This window comes from Mastigoproctus giganteus, chromosome 9 (assembly GCF_048544385.1).
Source record: "Mastigoproctus giganteus isolate SK-2022 chromosome 9, ASM4854438v1, whole genome shotgun sequence".
In the NCBI taxonomy this organism is placed as follows: domain Eukaryota; kingdom Metazoa; phylum Arthropoda; class Arachnida; order Uropygi; family Thelyphonidae; genus Mastigoproctus; species Mastigoproctus giganteus.
The window spans coordinates 161496430-161516067 of NC_143583.1; the positions used below are offsets into that span (position 1 = coordinate 161496430).

A 19638-nucleotide genomic window follows, 5' to 3' on the forward strand; every position below is an offset into this window, starting at 1 on the left:
TTTAATCGTTCATATTCTTCCTCAAGTTGCTGACAAACTAAATAAATATTTTGCATCTATATTCACGTGAGGAAATTTTCAGGGATGGGAATACCAGAAGTTTAACAAAATCTAACGGGCGAAACTAAATGCAAAACCAGAAGCAGTAGCAGATTGGATCAATCCAATTATATTAAGGGAGGGAGGCAAAGGAGGTGAACAAACCTTCAGCCATAATGATGACAGCATCCTTGTATTCAGGGGAAGTCCCTGTGGACTGGAGAAGTACGAATGTATCCTCAAATCAAAGAGTGAGAAAATCAGTGAGTGGAATCAAAGAGTGAAATGAATCACTGCAGACCTCTTAGCTTGACCTCTGTTCCAGGGATGAAGTCACTGGTTAAATAAATAGTGCAGGATCATCTAGACATGAATACTGTCATATTGTAGTCACAACATGGATTTTTTAAGGGACAATTTTGTATGTCCATTTTGATAATATACTATGATAGAATAACAAGGAAACAATGTTATTTTGACATCATATACATAGATTTCAGAAAAGCTTTTTACACTGTTCCACATAAAAGACTGCAGTATAAATTGGAGCAATGAGGCATCAAGGGCAAGTTACTGTGGATAAAGGGGTGGCTCAGTAGGAGAAGACAAAATGCTCATCAATGGGCACTGCTCTTCTTGGTCTCCTTGTAATAGGGGATTTTCTGAGGTTCAGTGCTGAGCTCATTTTTGTTTTCTATATTGTATATTTATGAAGGCATTTCAGGAATAATCTGTTTGCAGATGATACGAATGTTAACAAAATGGTTAAAAACAGTAATCAATGTAAGCTATTAGTACAGATCTCTTAAAATTAGATACTTGGGCTGAGAATTGACAAATTAAGCTTAACATTTACAAATGCAAGGTGCTGCATATTGTACCAGAAATCCTAGAAAAACATATAAACTGTGGGGGTAAGACACTCAGGGTAGTGGAGAATGAAAACGACTGTCAGATATTAAGTTCTCTGAGTAGCGCAGACACTCTGCCATGACAGCTTATGGGGTTTTATGAATGATATACAGAAATTTTTTCAGTAGGAGTAAGGAGGTGATAATCTTATTGTATAAGGCAATAGTTAGTCTACACATTGAGTACTGCATATCATCTGGAAGTATTTGCAGAAGGATGTGGATCTGTTGGAGTTCTGCAAATTTCATTGCCTGGAGACTAAAATCTCCAAGATCTGACTAAGGTGTTTAATTGAGTAATCTGAATGCCGATGAAATTCCATTGGTATTGAGCTCACTCAATGCTGATGGAAACCTTTCTCCTACTTAGGCACACATGGAAGGGCATAAATTAAACTCAGGAAGCATGATCGCAGGAATAGTGAATGGAACTTTGTCTTCAGCCAAAGGGTAGTGAATTGTTGAAAAAATACTTCCATTTGGTTTTGTAGAAGTGAGTAGTTTTAATAAATTTGAGGAAGAAGTAGATAGATTGTTAGAGCAGCTGAATAGTGATATGGGAAGTGATATTTTATTTATTTATTTATATTTTTTGGCTGATGCTGCATGAGCTTGTTTTCATGCATCATTTATCAATACTAATACATATATCAACTGCATACCTGACCTCAGAGAGTTGTTTAATAACTTAGAAGAGGATTGTAGCAAAAGATGCAAATAGACTTTCAGAATATATGACATCATTGTCACTAAGAAATACTACTTTTATTTTTGAATTTCTTATTATGTTACCTCATGCTGTCCCTATATTTATCTGTTTGCAAATGTAATATTACATCAGGTTTTCTGCATAGAATTGAAAATTCACATCTACCTTCAGTACACAAAAAAAAAAAAAACTTGTTACTTTTTTTTTTTTGGCTTTCACACTATGTGAAAATATGGTGTATGTCTTTTGAATATTGTTGTTGTTATTTGGTTTTTAGGAGCATTAGCAACTAAGGCCATATTGCTCCGGGGATATGCGGTGGTCATTTCCTGACCTTTCCGCATCCTCCGTATTTGGTGGTGACGGGCTTGAACCCCGGTCTGATCAAGAAGCGTGCGATACGCACTGCTGCTCCTGCCCACCTGGCTATGGAGGGCAGGAGCAGCAGTGCGCCATGTCTTTTGAAAGACAATGTTATGTAGCTTTGTGTAACACTAGTACAACAAAATGACTGCACACTTATTTTTTGCATTTCTATTTTTCCATGTGAACTAACAACCTTGATGGTCAATTCAATAATGAAAATAAGCAGAAATTTGCAAATATTTTTGAAAAAATTCAAACTTTAATGTAGCTTCACTAATTTTTTTTTTGCAAAAGAAAAAAAAATTGCCCAAAAACTGAGTTTCATCAAAAAGAGGGAAAAAACCCCTTTGTCACCAACTTATATTACAACAGCAAGATGGAGAAGAGGTTAAATTGGAAAAAAAAAAAAAAAAAGACTTTAGAATGAACTGAGACTCTCTACTGCATTGAGGTTGGCGGATATGCAAGTATAACATATATAACAGGGGTGGCCAACTTAAGTTGTGATGCAATCTACTTTTTTCCTTCGAAATGTGCCACGATCTACCATCTCAAAAATTTCATCGCACAAGGTTAAAAAAGTTAATCAACACATATTGAAAAATATTGTTTATAAATTTTAAAATTCAATTCAATTCAGAATTCTTATTTTAAATTGATTCATTCGCATAAAATTTTAATTTATGCGAAGTTTGTGTCTTCGTGTCATCTGCCAAGCTTTCAAAATCCGGGATATACCATGATAAGTCCAATCGTAAAGAATCTTCTGTATGCAAGTCCATAAGAGCACGGCAATTCTTCGTCTTTGTTTGTTTCAAATACAAAAAGGCCGATTCACACAGATATGTGGAATCAAAACAGGAATTTAAAAGTTCACTGCATTTTTTTACATTTGGGTACTTTTCTCGGCAAACAGATTTCCAAAAGTCTTTTTTGATGATCTGGCTTTTAGGAAGATATCGTTTTGCAATGTAATAATTTCATTTTCAAGTAATATTTTCTCCATTTGCAAAATCGCAGCGATTTTTTCTGCAATTTGTTTCGTATCTAAGTGGACATTACATGGATAAGAAATATATTGAACGATGTCTTCAATTGTTTTAAAATCACTGATTCTGGTTTCAACATCTTCCACAACATTCTGAATTTCAAAAACATATTTCTTACTATTAAATTCAAAAACAGGATATTTTTGCAAATGATCGAATTTTTTTTCTTTGAGATCCTTAGCCATTGCCAAAAATTGATATTTATATGCAGAAATACTACTAATCATGTCACCCACATTTTTACTTTTTATTTGTAATTCCAAATTCAAATCACTTAATTTACTGGTAAAATCTGCTAAAAATGCCAGATCACACAACCACTCCATATCTTGTAGCTGCTGATAATCATCTCCCATTTGATCAACAAATTTTTTAATTTCATTCAGCAAATTTCGAAATTTCTGTAGAAACTTACTCCAACTCAGCCACCTCACATCTGTGTGTAATATCATATCTGGTTCATTTTCATCGAGTTGCATTTTGAAAAGTCTCCTTTAAAGAGATTGTCCTCTGATAGAACTCAAGATTTCGAAAGCGATGTCCATAACACTTTTAGTATTCAATCTTTTGCTGGCTGATAATGATACAGTGATAACTCAAAAAATCTGGGAATTTATCATCCTTTTGGCACAATGCGATGAATCCCTTAAGTTGCCCCGTCCTTAAGATGCTCCATCTGTTGTTACTGATAGGAGCTTAAACAGTGGTAATTTAATTTAATTTTTTCAATAGAATGTTTAAATGAGTTAAAGATATCAACACCTCTAGTTCTTTCTTTTAACGAAACCATACCCAGCAGCTCTTGTCTAGTGGCAGAATCATTGAAAAACATACCAACAAAATCGAGCAATTGAGCCGTATCACTGACGTCTGTAGATTTATTCAGTTGTAAAGAAAAGGACACACGATTAGCAATATGAGCACACAATTGTTCACATGTTTACTCATTTTTTCGATGCGTCGCATCACAGTATTTCGAGATAATTGCAGATCTTGAAGAGCACTTTTAATTTCTTTTTTTTTTTTCTTGAAATTTTCAAAAAGAGAATCTGTTATTTCTAAAAATGCGTCTTTGATGAATTGACCATCAGAAAATGGTTTGCATTTTTTTCCTAGAAGATGACTCACTTTAAATGTGCTACAGTTACCGCTTTAGATTGTAAATTAGGTGTCATGAAGAAATTTTGTTGCGCTAATAATCTAGATTTAAGTTCCTCTAATTTATTTTTTCTAAGGTCACTATTTGGCGGAAAATCTGATTGGTATTTACCACGGAGTGCGTTGAAGTGCCTTTCTAAATTTCCTTTTTTGGATATAGCCACGAAAGCATTGCAAATCAAACAACAACATTTTTCTTTCACCATTACAAAAAAGTATTCTAGTTCCCATTCTTGATGAAAATGATACGTTTTACTCTTTTTCGTAGTATTTGTTTTAAATCAAAAAGGTATTACATTAACATATAAGTACTATCCAGTTATTAAATCAGCAAAAGCAATGCTTACCGATTAAAACAATTTAAGTTGCGCGAACCGGAAAAATATTCTGTCTGAACAGCTAACGTAGGATAATTGATGAAGAGGATTCCCGAATGAGAAAGCAGTTTCCAAAATAACCGGACAAACACACCACCGTTTATTGCTCTGTTTGGTTATATCCTTATAAGAATCAGTTTTGAATGCCTTTGTGATATTTCTCTAAAGCTATTTCTGGAGGTCATGACCATAAAACAATTTGCACTTTTCTGATAGTGCAATCTAATTATAAATGGGTAGTAAACTCAATCTTATTGCATTTGCAATAATATCCACAGCTGAAATTCTTTGGTATTTTACGATATAATGGTGAAATGTGTTTCTCTTTCAATGAAATCTTCAATAATACAAAAAAAAAATAAAATAAATTTTAAAAATCTGCTCTTCATTCCTATTTTTGAAGCTTCGCAAAAAAAAAAAAAAAAAGTAAATAAAATTTAAAAAAATAAAACAACGCACAGGTAGTGAAACCCTCTGCGCAATATAAAATTTTGGTAGTATACCTGACTGCGCAAATCGAGGGATGACTGTATATTTAAAATTCTTTTTTGTGATCAACTAAAATTAAAGCCGCGATAGACTCGTTGGCCACCCCTGATATATAAAATCTAAAATTATGAAATAATTAAGTTTAATTTACCTGTGACTTTAACATCAACATCACCATCCAAACCATTCATATCAATGTCAAAGACATTAATTGAACCCACAAGTCCTTGCTTCAACCCTTCTCCATTTGCTAATATGCTTAATTTACTTTTTGTAATTTTTGAATCTGTTACAGCATCTTGAATCTCAATCTTGAAAGGACTTCCTGCAGCACACATACACAAAAAAAAAAAAAAAAAAAAAAAACAGATAAAATTATAAAAAAACAAAAACAAAATGATGCATTCAATTTTTAATTTTAATTATTTTCAATAGAAAGTCGGTAATATACTTATTCTCATGGGAAAAGTCTATTTAAAAGTTAAACTAACATTATAATTAAGATGATTAACAACAAGAAAACTGTACATGAAATGCAAATGAATTCTAATAAAAAGCAAAGACACATTGTAATATATATAAATAAGAATAAAAAAACTAATAAAAATAGTAATACTTTAATTAATAATAAAAAATACATCATCATGATATTACAGCTGAGTATATTTATCTCAGAACAAAGCAGCAGATAGAGGCACATAATAGTTAAAAAGAATGAGTGGGTAGGGAGAGGAAAACTGCTCCTTGGACACTAAAAATTTGTCAAAATTTATTTTACAGTAGTAGTAGCTAGCTTACTAGCAATTAGTTCTTCTTGAATTTCTTCAATAATATTACTCTATTAATAACTTTAGTCAAAAAGGTTTTAGTAGCACAAATGAAAACTAGCGTTTTAATAATTCTGTCATGTTAATTGTGAATTTGTAAATATAAATTTTACAGAAATACAGTGGGCCACTGTATTTCTGTAAAATTTATTAGACCAAAGACAATATTCTTCTGTTGGTGATTCTTGATCAGGTCAGAAAAATCAAAACTTGATTAAAGAAGCTTTATAATCTAAAAAGAAACCAAAAAAAATCAAAGAAACCCAAATTATATATTTTTTTCCATATCTTGGAAAAACGTAATACATTTGTCTTTGTAGTAAAATTACTTTGCAAATGAATGTAAAAACACAACCCATAGCATTTTCTTTTGTCCTCCCAATCAGTGTTTAATGCACTGATATAAAGATAACGTAAAAATCATGATGATTTTTAATATTCTTTTAAGTGATTCTGTAAGAGTATAATTAATATTGGAAGTGTTTTCATAAAGTTAGTAAAGTATAAATCTATATCAATACGAACACGATTTTATAATGAGACTGTGTAACGATATATATAAAAAAAAAAGTAAAGTGCAGCCATTATCAACCCACTGCAGGATGGAAGCCTCCTCAACAATTCATGCTGAGGGAAATGGACCATAATCTACCACGCTAGTCCAGTGCGGGTTGGCAGATCGACCGTATTCAGCAGTCAGGGGCTTGAACCCCGGTCTACTCAAAGAGCGTGTTCTACTGCACTCCCGCTCTTGCCCACTCGGCTACGGATCGATATATAACATACTCATAATTTCTTTTCGTAATATGTTGTTGTTCTTTGGTTTTTAGGAGCATTAGAAACTAAGGCCATATTGCTCTGGGGATATGGAGTGGTCATTCCCTGACCTTTCTGCATCTTCCGTATTTGGTGGTCATGGGCTGAAACCCCAGTCTAACCAAGAAATGTGTGCCACGCACTGCTGCTCCTGCTCACCTGGCTACAGAAGCACCCATACTATGTTCTACTGTTGCATATTATTATATAGCTTCATTACAAAATCATGTTTATATAAATTTACAGTTTACAGATTTAACAAAAACACTGAAAGCAGTTCTCCTTAGAATCACTGCTTTCTACAGTACACTATTTGTTGCTTATTTCCAAAGTTTTTTCTGTATCTGGAAATGATACGGCCAAAAGGAGTGCCTTTGTGCATTTTTGTTGCAAATAATATGAGATTAAGCACAAATTCATTATCTTGTTTGCAAATATGACAGCTTGAAGAATGGTGTTGATGGCCTCAAAGAAATTAAAACTTTGGACCCAACAAGCACTCTGAGCTGCCAAGCTCAGATCGCAAAACACAGTAGCAGAAATTGCTGGTAGCAGAGGAGGGAGCTACTCTGAGGGAAAAGAGTAATCCATCGTGCAAAAAGGATAGGTGAAATAGAATCAGGGTATCTCTAAGTGGAGCAAAAATTAATGATGTAGAGGAGTTATTGTTCTTTAAAGGAATAAAAGTGATACTGTACCAAATGTTAGCACTAATGATATTAAAAATAGATATGAGGATTTACTTAATAGGTAGAGGACAATGTTGAGAAAATTTACAAGTAAGGATTAAATTAACCTAACCTTCAGTTTTGTGAGACAACAGGGAGGAGGGAGAAAGCCTTGTCAACCAATTTACCACTGGAGAGCCTGAGCAATGCTAATGAGGTAGAATTATTCATAGCATAATCTGAACATATTAACAAGAGAGGTTGTTTTTATGGGGATAGGATATACTTAAATAGAAGGAGCAGAGGATACTTTACAATACGAGATTTGAGGATATCAATGCAGAGTTAGGTAGGTCAGAAAACTTTCACTTTGGGAGGATACAAAAAATGAATAGTTTAATGACAACTCCAGTAGAGGTTAAATTGATTCATGGACTGCTTTTACTGGAACATGTACCAGCTAGGAACACAAGAAACGGGGACTACTGGGCATGCTAGAGGCACTCGTGGGAAAGGAAATATATGGGTTAAGTTACAGTTACTATGAGCAAAATCACACACACACATATATACATGCTTGTATGCTAATGCTAGGAGTATAGTAAATAAAACTGATGAATTTGAAGTAGTAGTTAATGCAGGTATTGTAAGGATATTGGAAACATGGGAAATTCGCACAAAGTGGATGTGGAATTTAAATATAGTAAGAACAATACGTATAGAAAGATTAACTCAGAAATGGAGTGGTGCGAAATTTGAATATACTGATGACACGTGTACACGGAGATGAGGAGAGGAAAAAGTCATACTCTTGGTTAAGAAGCACATAGAATCTATTGTTATGTAATATTATTACAAGATGCAGATAGGCTCAAATGTGACAAGTGAGGTTTAATATTGCAAGGTACAGTCAGTCCTCATATAACACGTGTTTACACTACATGAATTCGATCATACACGATTTATAAATAGGGGAACGATATTTTATATAACACGAACCGAATTCGCTTATGCACAATTCGCCTTTGTGTTTACAAGAAATGGCAGTCGAATGCGGAATCACCCCAACTGAACGCAACATGATAGGAATGAAGAGGAGATTCTGAAAATGTATTTATGTTTTTTATATCAGTGAAGGGGAAACACATTTCACCATAATAACGTAAAAACCCACACAATTCCAGCTATCGGTATAATCGCAAATGCAATTAGATCGAGTTTACTACCAGTTTATAACATATTACATTAGCAGAAAGGCAACTGGAAATTGTTTTCATTGTTTTATGGTAGTAACCCCTAGAAATGTGCTTTAGTAAAATGTGAGGTGTTAATAGTGTATCTCTGCCTTTACGGTGTTCTTTATTCAGTTGCTACACGCGCCCAGCTTTGTTTATGTGTATCAAGTGTGCCTCCTTGTTTTGTAATTGGGCTTTATTCCCTAAAAATGAGAAAAATACTTAAAAGGTGTGAAAAATAAGGGTCCTGGTGAAGACACTGCAGATTCACAGAAAAAAACAAAAGCAATATCGATAAACAGAGGCGGACTGGATCAAAAATTATTACCCGGGAAAATTTATAGTGGCCTCATACTACGGTTTATGGCCAAAATCACACCAGCCTCTGGCCCACCGGGGTTTCCCCTGGTAAGGCTAATGGCCAGTCCGCCTCTGTCGATAGAGAAAAAATATGAAATTATGAAACGCTTTGAGCGAAATGAAAGACCATGTGATATTGCACGTGCTACACACCTAAATGAGGCAACGCCGAGAATTACAAAGAATGCAGAGAACATAAAAACAACTTTCATAGCAGGAACAAGTCAAAGTATAATTAAAATCCATTAGATTAAGACACAAAAAATTGGATGAGATGGAACGGCTGTCATCTGTTTGGATAGAAAATCAAACAAAAAACAAGTTTGCTTACGACAGAAGCAAAAGCATTAGCAATATTTTATTAAGTGATAGTCGTAATAAAATACTTACGTATTACTTAAAATACTTAAGTAATTAAAATGCTTACGTATTACGTATTTTATTACATATAATAATAAATAATCGTAAAAAAATACTTACGTATTTTATTATGATTATTTATTGTGTTTGGTGTTTGGTAATGTTTTGGTTACAAATGTGTGTTCAATCTTGGGTGGTTGGCACCTAACCCTATTTTTCTCATAGTGCCTGTTGTTTATATTACACGATTTTGCATTGCACGAGGGTTTCTAGGAACGCCACTATCGTGCTATACGAGGACTGACTGTACTGAATATAGGCAGCAGAAATCACTGATTAAAGTACCAATTAGGTGTTATCACACTTGAGGTGGTGGGGAACAAAAGAGACCTGGGGGGAGGGATGAGATGTGAATTGTACAGTCCAAAATGAAGTTCTTTTGAATAGTGTAGACTGCTTGCCAGAACAGCTTATGCGATTCTGCCAATGACATATAAAAGAACTTTGGCTGCAGGGACAAGAAGTTGATTATCACATTCCATAATCGTTAGGCCTCATCTTGAGTATTGTATACAAGTCTGGAAACTTCATTTTACAAATGATGTAGAGATCTTAGAATGGGTGCAGGAAAACTCACACACCCACATATATACATGCTTGTATGCTAATGCTAGGAGTATAGTAAATAAAACAGATTAGTCAAGAACACAAGACTTGTGTTCTTGACTTAAGGGAAAGGGAAAGTCTTGTCTGACAAATTTGATAGGATATTATGATGTGGTTACAAAGGAACTGGATGCAAAAAATAATTTTGATATCATATATTTGGATTTCAGGAAAGCTTTTGACACTGTTGCGCATGGAGGACTATTGTACCAATTGGAGCAGAATGGTATTAAGGGTAAGTTGCTACAACGGATAAAAGGATGGTTAAGTGCGAGAAGACAGAGGGTGGTAATCAATGGGTGCTGCTCTTCGTGGACTAATGTTATTAGTGGAGTCCCACAGGGTTCGGTGTTGGGTCCACTGTTGTTTTGTGTATTTATCAATGATATTGATGAAGGTATATCAGGCTTAATGTCGAAGTTTGCAGATGATACAAAGGTTGGCAGGGTTGTTAATGACAGTAATGACAGTGTGCTACTGCAACAGGATCTAGATAATTTGGGCAGATGGGCTAAGAAGTGGCAACTGAAGTTTAACCTTGACAAATGCAGAGTACTGCATATGGGTAGAAGTAATAACCCCAGAGAAACGTACCGAGTGGTACTACACTTAAGGTGGTAGAAAATGAAAAAGACCTGGGAGTAATTGTGCAGTCGGATATGAAGTTTTCTGAGCAATGCAGACAGGCTGCCAGGGCATGCCAGGGCAGGTCATGGGGTTTTGTCAATGATATATAGAAATTTTGCTAGCAGGGAAAAGGAGGTGATTATCCCTCTGTATAAGGCAATGGTCAGGCCACGCCTTGAGTACTGCGTACAGGTCTGGAGGCCTCATTTTAGGAAGGATGTAGATTTACTTGAGCGTGTACAGAGAAGGGCAACAAGACTGGTGAGGGGAATGAAGGGATCCTCTTACCAAGAGAGGCTTAAGTTCTGCAAATTGCAGTGGCTGGAGACTAGGCACCTGCACGGTGATCTGATTGAGGTATATAAGGCCTTGAATGGGTTGAGCACACTGAATTCTGATGGGATCCTTCCTCTTGTTCAGATTACGAACCTACGGGGGCATAAATTCAAATTAAGAAAAGACAGATGTAGAATAGATGTGCGGAAATTTGCCTTTAGCCAGCAGGTGGTTAATTGCTGGAACAAACTTCCATCTGTCGTTGTGGAAGTTGATAGGTTGAATAAATTTAAGGAGGAACTGGACAGGCATTTGGAGGGAATGGTGTGATTTTTTTTTTTTTTTTTTTTTTTTTGTTGGCTGATGCTGCATAAGCTAATACATTTGCTTTCTTGCATCACATGCCACTACTACTACTACTACTACTACTATTTCAGTTCTGCAAATGGAGTGCTTAGAAACCAGGCACCTGTAAGGAGACCTCATGATGTGTTTATGGCTTTAAATGGTAGACTCGATGATGATTTTAATCTACCTCAATGATGATGATGATGATGATGATATACCACCATTATCAACTTAATGATAATGGTTCTCTTTTTCTCAGACAGTGCACACAAGAGGACATAAATTGAAAAAGGATGGCTGCAGATGTATGTTTGAAAATTTTCTAAGTCTAAGAGTAATTCATTGTTGGAACAAACTATCATCTGATGTTGTGGAAGTAGGTAGTCTGAATAAATTTAAGGAAGAATTAGATATATTACTAGTTTTTCAAATATTTGTATTAACACCCTGAGTTAATGCAAATGTTCGAAAAAAAGTCATTAAGAATAGAATTGTATGTACAACAATGTGACATATTTCCTCATTCTATTCATATTATGAAGTATCCCAATTTATTTGTAACAAAGCCCACTTATAGTTAATATTTTACAATCACTTTTAGAATAAACCTGAATAACAAATGATATTACGTTACTATAGAATGAATATATTATAAGCAAAAATAAGGTTGAAATATTGACTTAGAAATAAGAGGCAATACTGTATTAATATAAATTAAAAAAAAAAAAAAAAAAAATTTAATTAAATTCTAATTTTGCTATTGTTGTTTCAATGCCGAGTTCATATAATAAGCTGAAATTACTATTAAAAATAAAGAGGAGCAAATGACAGGATGCAAAAACTTACCACATTATAGAGCAGTGTTCAAAAACCAATCCTTGTATTTTTTCAACCGAAACTCGTATTTCAATAGCGTATAACTTTAAGATTGGTGGGGTAAAATACATATGGAAGAGCACAGACAATATGGCAACACTATCAAAAAATTATGAAATAGAGGAATGACTCTTTCACCTTCCCTCTCCCCCATTCTCCACAACAAATTATTTCATTGTCTTTTATATTGATATTTAACCATATTCAAATACTGCCAAATTCAATTAGTAGTCCATACCAGAAATGGTTAATTTAAGGTCTTTAATTATACTACCTGTACTCAAATAATACAAAATGAAAAAAAGAATAGCAAGGAATAGTTATTAAATGCAATTTTTATATACCAATTATTATCAGCATTAACTCCAAAAGACATTGTCAGGTATTGCATGAGAAGGGGAGTTGGATTTTTTTTCCGTTTTGATTATAAGGAAGAGTTTAAGAAAAAATGAATACCTTCTGCATAAATCTTTTTAAATATTAATTTGATTTTATTTTGCTTTCATTGTCAAAAGAGAGCAAAATAATTGTCGAAATTCATATATCAATAGAGACATCATTAGAAACAATTTTGAAATGTGCGTACACACATACTTATCAGAATATTAGTATTAGTAGAAGCAAATGATTCAAATAAGCAAGCATAAAAAGAATCAGCAAAAAAAAGCTTCTCATATCACTGTTCATTCATTCCAATAGCTTGTGTATTCTACCTTAAATTTATTCACACTACTCAATTCCACAACAATTGAAGGAAGTTTTTTTCAACAATCAACTACCAGCTCGCTGAAGTCAAAATTATGCACATCTATCTTGCAACATCCATTCTCAATTTGAATTTATGCCTCATTATGTGTGTAGTTTGAGCAAGAGGAAGAATGCATCAGCATTGAGCTTACTTAATCCATTCAAAACTTTAAACACCTCAATCGGATCTCTTTGCAGGTGCCTAGCCTCTAGATACTGGAATTTGCAGAACTGAAGCCTTCTTGGTAAGAGTACCCTTTTGTTTCCTCACCAATCTCATTGCTCTTCTCTATAACCATTCCAATATCTCCACATGCCCCATTTTGAGTACTCCACAGGCAGTACTCAAGATGAGGCCTAACCATTGTCTTATACAAAGAGATAATCACCTCCTTATCCCCACTAGCAAAATTCCTCAACATCATTGACAAAATCCCAAGAGTTGTCAAGGTAGCCTGTCTGCACTACTCAGGGAACTTCGTATCTGACTAAACAATTATCTCCAGGTTTTTTTCATTTTCCACTATCCTGAATATATGAGGGTGGTTCAATAAAAAATCAATCTGATCTAGCTGCAGAGGTGCTAGCCTGTTGATTCTTGGCATACATAACCACCATGCAGATTTACACATTTTTCCCATTGATGGATGAGGCTATGGATACCGTTTTTGTAGAAGTGGTGAGGTTGGTCTTTGAACCATGACTCTGTTGCAGAAATGGGTGTCTCGTTGTCAGGGAAGTGGGTCCCCAGAAGAAATGATTTGAGGGAAAGAAACAAGAAGGCCGTGGTGCAAGATCAGGTGAGTTGGCTGGATGGGGCAGTATTTCATATCCACAAGCAGCCGCTTGTGTTGTTGCAATTTCAGAAGTGTGAACTGGGCATTGTCTTAAAGCATTCTCACACCTTTGGACAGCATGCTAGGTCTACATATTTTGATTTTCTCCCATAATTTTGAGAGTAAGTTGGCATAATAAGTACCTGTGATTGTTCTACCTTTCGGCAGGTAATCAGTCATTATTATGCCTTTCTCATCCCAAAATACTGTCAGCAAGACCTTTCTTGCTGATGCTTAAACCTTTGCCTTCTTGGGGGGGAGTCATGATGTTCCCATTCCATGGGCTGCTTTTTACTTTCAGTGTTAAAATGGTGTATTCAACTTTCATCCTGAGTGATTAGACAAGAGAAAAAGTCTTCCTCATTTTTTTGGCACATGGATAACAACCCTTGTGATTTCCACTGTCAATCAGCCTTCTGGAAACCAGTCAATAATCTGGGAATCCATCTTGCCCTCAATTTTTGCAAATGGAGTTGGTCATGAACGACTGTTTCAACAGAGCTCACACCAATTTTCACCTTATGGGACAATTCACACACACAGATATCCGGCGATCTTCCATGATTAACGACTCCACTTTTCTGATCATGCTCATCAACGACTAAATGGAGACAACCTGGATTGGTTGTTCCCATTACGCTGTTGAAATCGGCTGAATGGGGATGATCCAGTCAGTCGAAATGCAACCGGAAATCATGAATTGATTTCCGACCACACCTAAACTGTCAATGCCAGTGCTTCACAATGCCATAGGTTGGGGCTTCATCCTTATATACAGCAGTCATCTCCTCGTGGATTTCTTTAGGAGATTTCTCCTACAAGAACAGATACTGGATTACAGCTCTGGCTTCAACTTTGTCCATGATGCTACTTCGTCACACGTTCAGCTCTGTAAGAGAAAAAAAAATTAAGACACAGGGCTGAAATTTTACACCTTTAGTACAGAGATATGTTTGATGCTACACACATAATATCACGACTCTGCGATATGTAAAAGTAGGTGAGAGCGATTCTTTATTGAACCACCTTCGTAGCACCACTGCAGCCAAAAGCAAGTAAAAGCTGGAAAAAAAGAAAAAAAGAAAAGGAAAAACAAGAAATAGAGGGAAATTAACCCTGGTTTGAAAAGCACTTTTTATTTATATTATACATAAAGTTTTTTTTATTTCCTGTTAACTTTCTTCTGTCAGGCTCCACACATTGAGGTACAGAAGTAAAAATTACTTACCAAGGACATCTTCTTCATTAAATGTGATGTTGATATAATGGGGAACTTTATCCTGTGGTATAAATGTAACATCATATAGCCCTCTACTTTTCATTGACACTTCAGCTCTAACAGATGATTTACGAGTTGTAACCACAAGTTCAAGAGTTCCTTCCCCAGCCTGAGATGCGTCAACTAGAATAATCAAAAGATTGCTATTGTAATTTACAAGCTCAATATATATTGTATATGCCATTTATATCCTTGTTATGCAAGTATATAATTGGCATAAAAAGGAATACAAGATGGTGTAGAATTATAATGTTATATCATAAATAGAATGTTATTGGAGAATTAATGAATAATTTAAAAAGGAAGTATATTGAGGAGGATAGATTGGGGGGCCAGAAGTTAGCCTGTCAATTCAGACACCCCCTTGCTCCATTCTTTTGAGGCCATAAACATGCAAAAAGGGAAAATTATAAATGATACTGATTTAATATTGTGCTCAAAGTATTGTACCTTTAGCCTATATGTATTAAATTTCTACCATGTTTACTGTATTACAGCAAAATTATACACCGTGTAGGATTTTTCCTTTACATTTTTACAGACTCACAACAAGGGAGCACGACAACTCCTGACACACCAGGCTAACCCCCTTTCTCCCCATAATTTATTTTTAAATTCCTTAATTCTCCAATAAATCCACATCATATGTTGATTTATTGGAGAATTAAGAATCTTTTTTCTTTTTTTTTTAAGAATTTCAATGTGGAATTTAGCAAATAAAGAAAGTTAAGGCCAAAAACAAATACAAAATAAAATACTACTGATAACAAGCATGAAGCTCAAGATTGACCAAACAGAATAACTAAATAACAGATATATATCTAGAAACATGGGAAATTATTAGCACCTAAACTAATAAGAAGACTATAATAACCTTAGAAAGAGCAAATAGTAGGAATCAGTAAATTCTACAAGATAACAGAAGTGTGTGTGTGTGTGTGTGTGTGTGTGTGTGTGTGTGTGTGTGTGTGTGTGTGTGTGTGTGTGTGTGTGTGTGTGTGTGTGTGTGTGTGCGCGCACATATGTATACGTTAATGTTTATTACCTTAATGATAAATACAGCCCAGCATAGAAGAGAAAATTAGAGAAAGAACAAAGCAGAAAAGTGTGAAAGATGCTAAACTTTGTAAAGGAGAAAAAGTTTCTCATTATGAGTTTGCAAAACTAATGGCTCATGAGAATTAAAAAACGAAGAAAATTAAAAAAAAAAAAAAAAAAAAACGAAAAAAATTAAAAAATAAATTGCCTCAAGCAGTTTGTGGCTACAATAGTAAAACCTATAGATAACACCTTGAACAGTATACAGTGTCCTACCTAAGCAATACATGTCAGACAACTATAAATATGCTTGTAGATCTGAGAGAAGACAGTAGTATGGTTGTGAATGCAAGATGCCACCTAAGAAACTCAGTCCTTATGTGACATTTCAAGGACATTGAAGATTCCTAAGTCAATGGATGTTGATGTTATCTGCAAATGGAAGTGGACTGTGCAGAAAGCATTATGAAGTGACACAAAAAACCTCTAAACCTGAGAGAACACGACAGCAGAGCCCTGCAAAGAATTGTTCACTTCAAACACAGGTCAAAGTTGTTGAAGAACGTGCAGGCCCACAATGAAATAATTGGGACAAATATCCGCATCATTACAATTCACAGGATGCCGGATGATGTGGGTTACTCTGGTCATGCAGCCATCAACAAGCCACCAATCCCCCTCCCCCAACTAATGACATACACCTTTTAACTTTATGTAAGGCCTGCTATTCTTGGGCCATAGACCAATGGAAAGCTGTTCTTTAGAGTGATGAGTTGATAGTATATGGCCTAACAGTCATGCTTGGATGTGTAGAATAACTGGATGAAACTACCTGCTGTTGCCTAATTGTCCAGACAATGAAGCTTAGTGGAGCTTCATTGTCTGGACAGTGTGATGGTTTTAGGGCTATTTATAACAACTTGGCCTGGGATCATTGGTTGCTTTGGACAAAACTAATTCTGAGGTTTATTTAGACATCCTACACAATACTACGCAATAATGAATTACTTCTATTGTGGCAGTGTGTCAAGGAAGGCCTAAACCTACATCAGCAGAACAACACCCCATGTCATACTGCTAGCATTGTAATGGACTGGTTTGAGGATATGAGCATTAAAAGTTGGACTGGTCAGCCCAAAACCCTGACCTCAATCCTACAGAAAGCTTCAGGGATGAACTGCCTTATCAGGTGCATGTGAGGAGAGACTCCCCAAAAAAAAACAGCTGAATTGGCTGTGCTTTTGAAGACCAAATGGTAGAAAATATCAGAATATATTCACAAAAAAAAACTCGCAGAAGTTTTCCATACAGGATGGAAGCTGTCATAAAGGCTAATGATTTTATGCAGACATTAGTTTTCCTGTAAATAAAGGTTATTTGTAGATATGAAGGTGTCCAGATATTAATGGTGGGGCACTGCGCATGTTTATATATTTATACAACCTATATATATTTATATTTTTATGGCAACATTGTGTTTTGTGGTTACAGCAAATTGTATAGCTAATAGGAGGAGAAATTAGGTAAGTAATTAGGATAGATATAGACACTGTTGCCCTCGTATTACACTAATAGCCAGAGTGCAGAAAATTTTAGTTGTAGGAAAGTGAACAGCATAAAACTGAAGAATATAGTCAGTGCTCTGGTTATCTGTGAGTGCGATTTCTTGTCCGGGCTAGCAATGGCCCTGGAAGATATGTGTATCCATAAGTAGTGGTATGTTTACAAATATGTAATAATCTTATAATTAATCTTCTGCTTAAAAATATTACCTTATTCTTAAACTTCTACTATTATAATCTTAAAATTGTAGGTAGCTGGTTGATATATGTGAAATGGTATTTCTTCTGGAGGGCACACCATTTCACCATTTCAGCAAAATGCTGAAATAATCCATATACCCTTGTAGCGTAACCAATAAATTTAATTTAGTTTAATTTTAAATGACATGAACTTTTATGGGGTTATTTTATATGTACAGGTAACTGTAGCATCTACATTATGTTGCCTTTAATTTTACATAAGATCATTTAACTGGAGAAAAAAAAGCATAAGTTTTTACTGAAAATTTATACTGTTAGGTAATGGTTTACCAACTGATAATAGATATTAATAAAAAAAAAAAAGGTTAATTAATGGTTATTAATAAACAAAAAAAAATAATAAAACAAAAAATAAAGAAAAATGAGCCATAGCAAGGATTGTCGCACATTGCTGATTGAACCAAAAAATTATTGAGTTACTTTTCAGAGCAAAATTTCATAATTGCCTCCCTCCCCCCCGTGGGCTTAAGGGGCGACATCTTACAAGCCAAGATTAACGTGATGTAATTTGGGAAAATATGCAGTAATGGTATTGGTATTGGTATTGGTATTGGTGTTTAAAGGCACAAGGGCAACCAAGGCCAAAATGTGCCAGGTCCTACATTATTATTCTAAGGTAATATAATATGTTCTATTTTGGCATCATAGGAATTCATATATATGTATTTCCTTCAGAAATGTATAGAGTGTAGCTAGGTTAGCACTATTGCCAATCATGTGGTTAAGCGATAACGGTTCTTGTAGTTGTGATTGAGAATGGAAAATTCTTCTGAAAGGAGAATAGTGAGGACAATCTAAAAGTATATGCTTGACTGTAAGCGGTAGTGAACAATGCCTGCATCGAGGTGGGTCATCCCCCATGAGTAGAAACATATGGGTTAGATGAGTATGTCCAATCCTTAGTCTTGCTAGAACAACTTCTTCCTGTCTATTTTGTCTAAAGCTGGAAATCCATAACGCAGGTTCTTTTTTGATTTGGAGCAACTTGTTATTACTTTGTGCCTTCCATATTTCTGACCACTGAAACATATAGACTTTTTTTATATGCTTCAAATAATCTCTATATGGTACTTTATAATTTGCTGGTGTTGTACTGTTTGGATTTTTGGCTGCCTGATCTGCTCTCTCATTGCCTAAGATACCAGAATGCCCTGGGATCCAGCAGAATTTCACTTTATGATTCCTACTTCGTAGGTGGTTTAAGTAGCAAATGATTTGTTTTTCGATTGGTTGTGATATTGAAAACTGATTACCCAAAGCAGACACTGCACTCAAAGAATCAGTGTATATTATACTGCTAGTATTGTGGATAGTGTTAATATTCTGTAAGGCTAGTTTAATTGCATATAACTCAGCAGTGTAACAGCTACATTCAACTGGTAGTGATATGGAGACTGTAAAAGATGGAAAGACAGCTGCGGCACCAACTGTAGAATCTGTTTTTGAGCCATCTGTATATATTTGGTAGCTTTGTATATTGTTGAGGGTATGTTCTTTATGTAGTTGTTTGATATTTTCATCTGCCAGGGAGTTCTTTCCCCATTGCTGAAAGTGCGTATCACAGTGAGGGAGATTTACAGACCAGGGTGGATCAGGAATATCGCTTTCTTTAAGTATGTTATCAAAATCAATATTCCAGGTGTGAAGCAAATCTTTTAGTCTCATGCCAGTTGGTCTATTTTCATTCGGTTTACTGTTATAGAACGTTGTCCACTCAGGGTTGGAAAGCAACGGTCGAACGGGATGGTCTGGAAGGCT

At 35.1% G+C, this 19638-nt stretch overlaps 1 protein-coding gene across 2 annotated transcripts in view; it reads right to left on the reverse strand.

Annotated features, from left to right (window-relative positions):
* The window catches only part of jbug (filamin-type immunoglobulin domains fbug), a 1114928-nt gene that overhangs the window by 372401 nt on the left and 722889 nt on the right, over nucleotides 1–19638 (reverse strand). The window contains exons 34-35 of one of the 2 annotated variants that reach the window (XM_090381438.1): nucleotides 14969–15142; nucleotides 5250–5423 (exon numbers count right to left, since the gene is read on the reverse strand). In XM_090381438.1, the coding sequence (XP_090237564.1) occupies nucleotides 5250–5423; nucleotides 14969–15142 (348 nt within the window). Of the gene's footprint in view, nucleotides 1–5249; nucleotides 5424–14964; nucleotides 15143–19638 lie in introns of both variants that reach the window. The other variant, XM_090381439.1, reaches the window with a different exon arrangement.